Below are 10,372 nucleotides of genomic sequence, written 5' to 3'. Positions count from 1 at the left end.
ATTCTGACAAAATAAATCATCTTCAAGAGTAACCTTAGCTCGGTGATGTAATCAGCAATTAAAATTCCCAAGTTGCTAATATGCCTCTAGTAATTGTTTTCTATGTTACATCCAAGTACCTCCCTTCACAGCTGAATTCCTCTCTGCTAAAAAAAGCTGAAAAACCACTCTTGGTTTCACAAAGCACAGGCCAGGTGAGTGTCATTTGGGAATCCACACAGGTGTAAATAATTTTGTTCTCCCCACACCAAGAAAAATGGGGAAAACAGCAGCAAGTCACACCTGCTGAGAATGTTGTCTTTTTCTAATCACCCAATGCCATAAATTTATCATGTAATTCTACATTCACTTTGTCAATAGAGAAGCCACTAGAACTACTTCATCCTGGTTAAGTGCAAGGTTATTTATTCCATGAAGACACAAGTAGTTATGATAAATGCATTTATTTCAGATAATATTGGTTACACAGTCAATGGACACACTGATAATATACATCTGTAGCTTGAAATGCTTGAGATGGTTTCCACTGAGCCCTCACCCCCTGATGCTCCTCCTCAGAGATGAAATTGTAGCTTAGGTTTATTAGGATTGTGTTCAATCAACCAGTCAGCAAGCCAAATCTGTGGACAAAACCCCCAAATGTCGTCAGTTTTCTGTTGTTTTCTACTAAATGTATGGGAGAATATTAAAAGCATTATTTGAAACCTCTGCTACAGATACTCTCCTACTGTGCTGCAAAATTAAGACCTTTCAGAAAAAAATGGACATACAGACAACGTGCTTTTTCAAAATGTTCTTTTAAGTGTTCACAGCTTATATTGCTTTTGAACAATTCCCACTGACCTTTAGAAGACAACTCTTCCTGGCAGTGTTTATCTTTTTGTAATTGTAAGAACATTTGAGCCATATTTCAAACAATCCAGCCAGCTCTGCTTTGGAATGAGGCTGCACAAGACACATGAAACTGCTTAATGAAATATTCCTCCTGACAACGCTTAGAGATACCTCATCTAGTAATCACTCATTCAAAGTGCCAGCCTTCTGCACTCAAATCACTTTATAATACCTAAAACTTAAAACCAAAACGTGGTTACTTTTTGAAATTCATCTTTTAAGTTTCCCAGCAGGCTGTACTTGAATAAGAATGTGGGAGGCAGGAATGCTGTGAGTCCCAACTCCATCTGCCAGTCTGGGCCTGGCCTTAGGCAAATTAACCTTTTGCCTCGATTTCTCCACTTGTAAAGCAAAGTTTTTAACACATCCTTATTTACTTCACAGGGCTGTTGACGATTAGTTTCTGGAATGCTGAGTACAACAAACTTCATAGCACACTGTGAAGTGAAAGAACTGGTGGAATGGCAAAGGAGGGAGGTCAGCAACACTCTCCCTTTATCACTACATGCAAAAAAGGTTGGTTTGCAAAGGGAGAGCCAAAAAGCTGAGCACCAGGACAGGTTAGTCAGAACAGCAGAGGAACAGTAGGAACACAAGACAGAAATGGAAAACAAACAAACAAAAAAATCCCAAAACACAAAAGCCCTTAGAAAAGCCACTTTGGGAAAAAAAAAAATTAAAATAATTTGAACCCAATTAAATTTATCCTGTGTTACTTAAAGAATTGGCTGAGACAACCTCTGAGCTGCCAGTAAGTATTTCTGAGTGCACAGTTTCTGATGCCATCTTCAAGAAGAAAGGAAAGAAGTTAAAAAAAAAAAGGATACTGGAAAAACCAAAATATTCCATTCCCTGTGAGTCACCTACCAGGTAACAAACAGAAAAGCAATAGGCAACATATATTTCTGAAGCAGTATCAAATTGTTTTCCTGCTGTTACAAGTTCACAGACACTGTGGACGGCCAAGAAGGTGTGAATATAATGTTTTTAGCAAAGCTACTGACACTGCTTCATACAGCTTTCATATAAGCAAAGAAGGAAAGCATTGCCTTGATCAAGTTACTGTTAGATACCTCATAATTGACTAGAAAATTGTGCTAAGAATGCAGATTAAATGAAACTCAAAACAATGAGTTAAAATAATGGGACTTGTAATAAGAAAAAAATCCGTTTTTAATACAGTGAAGACATGACTGAAGGGAAAGGAAATGGTAATACTCTTCAAATATGTAATAGGAAGCTCCAAAAAAAGGAGATGATACATTGTCTCCAGTGTCTTCTGGGTATAGTAAAAGGGGGGAAAGAAAGTAATGGGTTCAAAATTGGAGCCCAGGAGATTTAGGCTATCTTTTAGTGAAAGCTTTTAACTAAGTATAATTAAGCACTGAAACAGATTGCCCAGGGAGACTGTAGATCTTCCATCATTTGGGGTGCTAAAGAACAGGCCAGAGTCAGATACAACTGGTCTGGCCTTTGGGCAAAGGGATGGACTTCATCTCTGTTTTTGAGATTTCTGTGGCAACAGTGCCAGACATGCAGATAAAGTAAACAGGTTATAAAGCTGGAACAATTCAAAGTGCATTTAATTTGACCTTATGTATATCATAAACGTATCCCAAAGCTTCCACTGTACCTACCATTGGGTCTGCTGGCTTCTTTTTGCACAGGGCAGTGAGCCCAGCCAGCAATGTTGGCTTCACATACAGGTTCAAGTAATCCCTTGCTCTTTGTCCAGTGGGAACTGGCTCCAGGATCACTGGGAAGAGTAACCACAGGTGTTAGAAAGCAGCTTGTGGAGTGATTAAAACCATTGCTCTTTCAAAGGTTGTTTATACATGAGCTGCTCTTCTCCTTAACAAGTTAATAATACATCATGGGGTTTATAGCTTCTCCCACAACAAACTGCAAAGAAACTCCCAAAACCTCTTTACAATGTCCCTGAGGTAATGTTACTAATTATAGTCTATTATGGAAAAGGAGGAAATCGGATCATCCGGGGAAAACCTGTATCCTTGAAGAGAAACAACATATCCCATGTTTAGCACTTTCTTCTTGCAGTGTGAAGGTGCTTTCTAAAGACCCTAAAGATCCCACCTTTAGCCCTGCTTTGTTGTCAGGGTGAGAAGAGACATAGCTTGCAATGGGTAAGGTTTGGAGGGAAGTGCAACATCTGTTAAATTCACTGATCTGCTTGACAAAAGCAGACACGTTTTTCCAGCAGTTGCACTTGCATCTTTCTGTCACAGAGCAAAGCCTGTTACAAACAAGAGATCCTCTCCCAGCCTTTCCGGGTTCTAAGGCCCCTTTCTCTGGCACTTAACTTTAGAATTGCACTGTCATGTGAGCATCCAGCTGTTTTTGAACAGGAATTACTCAGCCTGAGCCCAAGAAGAGAGTCAGCTGAGAATTCTCAAGGCAACAGGAGTCTCCGGGGCTGACAGTGCCAGAAACACTTGGAGTGTAACAGCTTCCCATTTCCTCTCATTTACCAGCTTTGTCTGCTCCAGTTCTCTGAGCACAGGGTTTGAAAAGTGGAAGCAATCCGTGTAACTGCATGGGTTCTTCAGATAGATTTGGTAGCCTTTCATAGAAGTACCAGCTTATACATAAAGGCACCCACAAACAGCAAACAAACCCAACCCCTTCTAAATCAATTGTACCTGGAGTCTGGGCAGAGACATGTAATACCAGGGAAGGACAGGGAAGGAATTTATCCTCCCTGAGACTGGCAATGTATCAACTGAACCATTTTACCTTCTGGAAACATGAATCGAATCTCTCTCTCTGCTGAGGAAACGCTGAGACTGCCATGAAGCCCATTCCTCAGCTCATCAGTCCCATAGAGTGCTCTTAAGCTAAAAACCAAGAAAAATAACTGCTTGGAGGGCAACTGCAAAGCCCTTCCAGGTCCCTGGAGTCTGAGAGCACAGAAAAGCAATATATATGGACTAATTAACAGGACACGGGCTTAATTTTGTTGTAAACATAGGAAGTAGCTCCCTAAAACTTCTGTTCAAGCATTCATCATTCCCTATAAAACAGGTGAGCTCTACATAACAAAAAACAAAGGTGAAAAGCTGCTACACAAAAGTGAAGAGACAAGAAGCCACTCCAAATCTGTGTCTGTACTGTACAAAAAAAAAAAAAAAAAAAAGGAGGAATTCTGGTCTCAAATAAGAGAATGACAAAGTCCTGCTGACTTCCCCAAGGCCAGTCAGTGAGTTACCTGTGAGGGTGAGTTATCCTCGCTCTCAGGCTGTTGGATGGTCCAAGCAATTCCTTCCAGTGTGAGATTGCACAATGTCTGGCAAGAACCATAGCAACTAAAGGGCCAGAACTCATATAGGCTGTTAAATTAGGAAAAAACACTTTCCCAAATTGGTCTGCATAGAAGTTGCTACATTGCTCTGGGCTTAACTGGAGCCTTCGTTTCTATAAAGTGTAAAAGACAAAAAAAAAGAATTAAAAAATCTTGGTACATTAAAAGAGTTTAGAGCATTAAAAGACCTCAGAGAGGATAAAGTTCTCTGCTGCAGCCACATCTTCAAGTGTAGAACACAGAGCAACTTCCAAGCCTAATCTGATTCTCCCAGATCTGATTCTCTTTGAGATACAGAGTAACAAAGAGCAAGACTTGTCCAACTTAATTAAGCAAACAGGCCATTTGAGTAAGATGTGATTTTAGCCCAGGCAAACTACAGCATTTTCTAACTGGTGGATGACAGTCAGGGCACTGTACAGAAAAAGTGAAGAGTGTTACAAGGGCAGGATTTCATTATTCAGCTGCTCAAGCACAATGTTCTACTTTTAAACAAGTTTCTCTCCAGCCCACACTGTTAATTATGCAATTGTTCTATTTTTCATTCAGTACTCAATGCTTTGTCACTCTCCCAATAGCTGCCTAGGCTGCAGGTGGCCAGGATCAGGATAACTCTGGGAGGTTATCAGAAAGCACAGGGCAGTCAAGAAAAAAAATTAAAAGTGCATTCTTTGAGCTCAAACTTACACAACAGAAGAGTACCATAAATTCAAAGTCCTAATAATTTTGGTGTCAAAAGCCATTGGAGACATCAGAAGACCCCATTAACATATTAGAATTAAATAAATAAATAAGTAAATATATCTAATTTGTTTCATCTTCTGATCATATCATATCAATAGAATCATGGAATGGTTTGGGTTGGAAGCGGCCTTAAAAATCATCTGGTTCCAACTTCTCTGCCATGGGCAGGGACACTTCCCACTATCCCAGGTTGCTCCAAGCCCCGTCTAACCTGGCCTTGGACACTTCCAGGGATGGGGCAGCCACAGCTTCTCTGGGCAACCTGTGCCAGAGTTTCACCACCCTCACAGGGAAAAATTTCCTCCCAACATCCCATCTTTCAGTGTGAAGCCATTCCCCCTTGTCCTGTCCCTCCATCCCTTATCCCAAGTCCCTCTCCAGCTCTCCTGGAGCCCCTTTAGGCTCTGGAAGGGTCTCTAAGGTCCCCCCCGCCTGAACACCCCCAGCTCTCTCAGTCTGTCTGCAAAGCAGAGACGCCCCAGCCCACGGAGCATCTTCGTGACCTCCTCTGGAGTGCCTCCAACAGGTCCATAAATAAATGAATGCAAACAATAAACACAAATAAATAAAAGAACCAGAAAGGTACCAAAAACACCCCACCCAAAAAGAGGGGGGGGCGGAGCCCCCGCCGCCCTCAGGCGCGAGCGCACAGCGCCCCCCAGCGGCCAACCCGCCTGCCTCATTTACATATTCATAAACTACATTTAAATAATCATGAAGCCAATTTACTGTAAAAACAGCGGAAACCAAAAAGAAGTCAGACTGCAACTGGCCAGCTATCGAATTCAATTAATTTCTACTATCCCCCTGCATGCTGCACAAAACCTCCTGAGACCAGAATGATGTGCTCTCCAAAGAGTTACTTCAGAGAGTCCACACATCTGCTCCAGGCGTTTGCTAAATCTTTTATTAACCAAGTCAGTGTTTTCCTGTGGTCAGCAAAACAGTTGGTCTGCTCTGTTCCATCCCATGCACCAAAAAAAAGGTCTCCTTACAGAATCTGGCAGCGATGCTTGATGACATGAAAAATATAAATTGATTTTTGGACACACAAGCTTTTAGTTACTGGCTTGATTGCTGAAAGTTAAAATAAATATTGTCCTGACTCATAAGCTGCAGTTGTTTTCTCTGGAGCACAGCCTGTTACCTGAATGATCGTGAATCCTGATCGGAGAATTATATCCTCTATTTCTTCTTCTTTATGAATGACATCAGGTTTGATGAGAGCCAGAGTCTTTTCCACATAAATCTGAGGTTCGGGCATTAACACCTCCATCTTGGCTTCTAAATTAGAATTCACGTGGCCCTTTTGTCCTGCAATGACACCACGACATTTGGAGTTTGTCTACTGCACAGTCCCCTGCGGTGACATCCACCATGTACTCTGGGAACAGACAGGGACACCCCCACCTCACAAAATCCATAAGATGTTCTCTGGACTGGTCAGCACTCTGCAGTTCACATTCCCATTTTCAGTGCAGCAGCACGTTGTGGAAAATAAGGAAAAGGTTCAATGTTGTTCTTCACTAACTCAGACAGTGTATGGAGGAAAGAGAAGCATTATCACACACCTGGCTGAGTGCAGGGGCGAGCTAGGCTCACAGGCTCATCGCACTCCCACACCCTCCATCCACCAACCCTGGGCTCCTCCAAACCCCAAATCTGTATTCTCATGCGTGAAGAATGACGCATGAGGAGCTGGTCCATCTCTGAGCCTCAGGGTACTTCTCAATCGTTATTTAATTGCTGTATTTATAGGCTCAAGACAAAGTGCCAGTTTTCTCACTGAGCGGATCTACTGGTAAGCCCAGAGCACAGAACTGTGTCAGGAATGGGGGAACTATTTTCAGGGTTTCCTACAGACTTGTGACCACCTGTGACCTTCTTCTCATCAAGAATGGTTTGGGTGGGAACACCTTCCACTAGCCCAGGTTGCTCCAAGCCCTGTCCAACCTGGCCTTGGACACTTCCAGGGATGGGGCAGCCACAGCTTCTCTGGGCAACCTGTGCCAGGGCCTCCCCACCCTCACAGGGAGGAATTTCCTCCCAATATCCCATCTGACCCTGCCGTCTGTCAGTGTCAAACCATTCCCCATTGCACTGTCCCTCCAGGCCCTTGTCCCAGCTCTCCTGGAGCCCCTTTAGACACTGGAGCCTTCTCTTCTCCAGGCTGAACACTTCCAGCTCCCTCAGCCTTTTGAAGCAAGTTTAAACAGCAGGATGCTGCGGGGGATCGTGTCCAACCCTCAAAGAACCGCACACAACGACACCTGCAGCGTTTCTCTCGCCCACCGCCCGCTCAGCCCCACGCTCCCATCCGCCCTGGAGCAGACCCGGGCACGCAGCACCGGCCTGGCCGTCTCCCCGCTGCAACACTCGCACGTAACCGCTCCGTTCCACCTGCCTCAGGACCGGGATGGGCTTTCCCAACCCTCTATTCCTGCGGGATTCCCGGCGATCCCGGCCCGCCGTTGCCAGGCGATGGCGGGGCGGGCGCGGGACACAAGATGGCGCCCGCGGGCCTCGGCCGCGCGCTGGGTGGGGCGGGACGAAGATGGCGGCGGGAGCGGCGCGGTGATGGCGGCGGGAGGCGGAGCGGCCCACACGGGCCGGGAAAGCCGCGGGCCGCGGGCTTACAACCGGCGGCCACAGCTGCCTCGGGACGGGCTGCCCATGTCTTGCCTGACTACCGTGAGTCTAGGGGACTCCCCAAAAAAGCGGCATTTCTCCGTGACAATAAAAGCTTTATGTCAGTTTCACTTCAGGCTTATCACCGCTGAGGGAGGGGATGAGGTCACAGCGAACGCTCGTGAAGTAACGCGATTTATCGGGCGGGGGAAGAACACGCACAGAAGGCCTTTGCAGGTTATGTATCGGTGTTTGTGGAGGTTTCCTGTTTATGTTCCTGCCCAGCAGCAGCGGGTGCAGGAGCTCACTGGAGCACAGCCTCCGGCACACCCGGCCACTGCCCCGCCTCCACAGCTCTCTAATGGTGTTCTTCAGCACTTTTATTGAATTACAGTGTCTATCCAGTGCCACTTAACTCTTGCGAGAAAAACAAACATATAACGAGTAGCAAACAGTTTTCTGCATTAAGCCATGATGAGCTGTGCCTTAAGCAGAGCTGGGGAGCCACCATTCCCTGGGGGTTTATCCCAGATTTTCCACCATCACACCAATACATTTGCTCCCTGCACATTCCCTATTTCCTCAGCTCTCTGGTGTCTCTTAAGCTGAGAGCAATTACAGCACAGCCATGGTCCATCCAACATGATCCTTTGTGCCATAGCCCGGGCAGTGGCTGGGAAGTCGAGGTGTTGGGTGCTCCGGTGTGGCCTCGGTCCCTGTTTACCCCGAGCTCCCGGGATGGAGCCCGGCCAGCTGGCCCCATGTTATCGGGGCGTGGGCCGGAGAGCAGCACCGATAACCCCTGAGCTGGCTCTGTCACCCTGCTCTCAAAAACCGTGCGATCCAAGGTGCTCTGGAGACCTCAGGCCCGCTGGTGAGTTCAGCCAAAACTGCGCTTGAACCCTCGGGGTGACACTGACAGAGGGACAGAAAGAAAACACAGGAATATAAACATTATTTTTTTAGTGAAATCAGACCAAGAGTAGATGCAAAGGAGGAAAGACAAAAAGTCCCCCCTACTTGGAGCCATAGATGCTGACACTGTGTGCCCTCGTTAGCTGAGGAAATAGCTAATTTACTGCACAAGCTGGTTTTAGTGTAAGAAAAATCCATTTTGTCCTAATCTTTTTTGTGAGTCATGTAAATACTGTAAACATAGAAACAAGAAACAAAACAATGCAATTATTTCCTCTCAGCCGGTTTGAGATATGCTTAGAAACCAAAGATTGAAGTTATTATTCACATACCTTAAAAAAATGAAGGTTCCAAATGCCTTAGACTGAGTAATTCAGATACAGGCTTTCCTTCACCGACATAGGCACATAGCATTTTTTTATTTAACAGAAATACCTTATGCAGTGTTTCATTTGAAGACAGTGTAAACATTCCAGCTACAGAGAGACAATGGATACACATGTTTTATTATTAAAAAAAATGCTGATAGAAAGAGTTCACCAGTTTTTTAGTTTAGTTCAGAATTAATTCAGCAAGAGTTGTTCCTTTTCAATGAGCTCAAGTCTGACAGCCCTAGCTTAAATTTAGCAGTTAAAGTCTTCCTCAACCTGCATGAACACTTCAGAATTATTACATAAGAAATGTTAGATTTAATATCCGTGTAAAACAGTTAACATTAATCCCTTGCAATTTATTTATTGTGTGCATTTATTTTTTTTTTTACAGTTAACCGAGTTAAAAAAACCCCAAACATCTTTCTGTGCATCCTTAGAGGCTGCAGTTTGACCGGGAGCAGAGTCCTGTGCACTTCTCTCCTCTCCACAGGCCCTGAGGCTGTGTCAGAATTTCTCCTGCTCGCTGTTTCCAGAAGCATTTCTGGAGGGCGGAGAGTGTCTAATTTTAGTTCTCGGAGAATCCTCCGCTCTCCAATGGGCGAGCGGCTGCATCTGGAGCTGCAGCCAATTACCTGGGGTTTCCTCCTGCTACACTTCCCACGATGGCTTAATAATGCAGACATACAAATTTAAAGTGGCCCCACACATTAAGAGAAAATCATGTGTTCCCCAACAAAGACACGTCTTTTTGCAGCAGCAGAACCTTAAAGCTTTCTTTTAAAGCCTTGGATGCCATAAACCTGTCCTTAAAACTCTGTGTTAATAAATTATGCTTACTGTCTTTATAGTGCTTGAAAAAATACTTCTGATAACTGAAAGGCTGGTCTGAAGCATCTTCCCTAACTTCTGGAGGTCAGGGATGTGGTTTTAAGAAAAGAAAAACAACAAACAAAAAAACAAAAGTAAAATTATAATTACAATGCAATGAACCTTTGCAGTTCTGAATACTCTGGGCACAGCTTGGCTGCTGTATCTTATCTGTTAAGCGGTTTAACAAGCCTTAGTTGTCTCACTTATTTTTAGCTGGCATGGAATATAACAACATGGAAAGATTGTGGGCTGCAGGTGCATTTAAATCCTAGCAACAACAGATAAATAACTTTTTCAGGAAAACTATTATTTCAGAGCTTTGTACTGCAAGAAGGTGCAGAGCAGAAACTAACATCTTGTAGACTGTTGAAAAAGGAAGAAAAACAGAATGATGAAAATAAGAGTGAAGAACAGCTAAAGAAATAATACCAACTAGTAGCATTGCTTAAAAATGAACCTTGCACATCTTTTAGCTTTACTTGCATTTTGATGTTAAGTACAGAAATGTGTTTGCTTCAGCAGCAATGTCCTAACTATACATTTACCACACACAACTTTCATTCACCACTGACTCTTTTTTCCTTTCTTTTCATGATGAACTGTCATACCTACCCACAGAACCAGCTTA

At 44.1% G+C, this 10,372-nt stretch overlaps 1 protein-coding gene across 8 annotated transcripts; it reads right to left on the bottom strand.

The window, feature by feature from the left end:
- Window positions 1-424: 424 nt before the first annotated feature.
- Window positions 425-7,495, bottom strand: NME5 (NME/NM23 family member 5). Of its 8 annotated transcripts, none has more exons than XM_027643225.1 (7): window positions 7,291-7,495; window positions 6,368-6,408; window positions 6,105-6,271; window positions 4,121-4,326; window positions 3,649-3,749; window positions 2,532-2,650; window positions 425-620 (listed from the first exon to the last, which is right to left on the bottom strand). In XM_027643225.1, exons 3-7 carry the CDS (start codon window positions 6,231-6,233, stop codon window positions 555-557), a joined length of 621 nt encoding a protein of 206 aa, XP_027499026.1. In that variant the 5' UTR covers window positions 6,234-6,271; window positions 6,368-6,408; window positions 7,291-7,495; the 3' UTR covers window positions 425-554. The 8 variants fall into 8 exon arrangements, with proteins under 8 accessions (XP_027499026.1, XP_027499027.1, XP_027499032.1 ...); XM_027643226.1 differs by having other exon boundaries at window positions 7,310-7,495; XM_027643231.1 differs by having other exon boundaries at window positions 7,358-7,489.
- Between the last annotated feature and the right edge of the window lie 2,877 nt (window positions 7,496-10,372).

The sequence above is a fragment of the Corapipo altera genome, unplaced genomic scaffold (assembly GCF_003945725.1).
Source record: "Corapipo altera isolate COAL_440 unplaced genomic scaffold, ASM394572v1 75, whole genome shotgun sequence".
Classification (NCBI taxonomy): Eukaryota; Metazoa; Chordata; class Aves; order Passeriformes; family Pipridae; genus Corapipo; species Corapipo altera.
This window is presented reverse-complemented; position numbering and strand designations above follow the sequence as displayed.

Bases quoted from the DNA above. Each gene is read 5' to 3' on its own strand.
- NME5 (XM_027643225.1), bottom strand. From the start codon at position 6,233: ATGGAGGTGTTAATGCCCGAACCTCAGATTTATGTGGAAAAGACTCTG. The intron at 2,651-3,648 runs GTAAAATGGTTC...TACTCTTCCCAG, and splicing joins TCGATTCATGTTTCCAGAAG to TGATCCTGGAGCCAGTTCCC. The intron at 621-2,531 runs GTAGGTACAGTG...TTTTGTCCACAG, and splicing joins AGAAGCCAGCAGACCCAATG to ATTTGGCTTGCTGACTGGTT.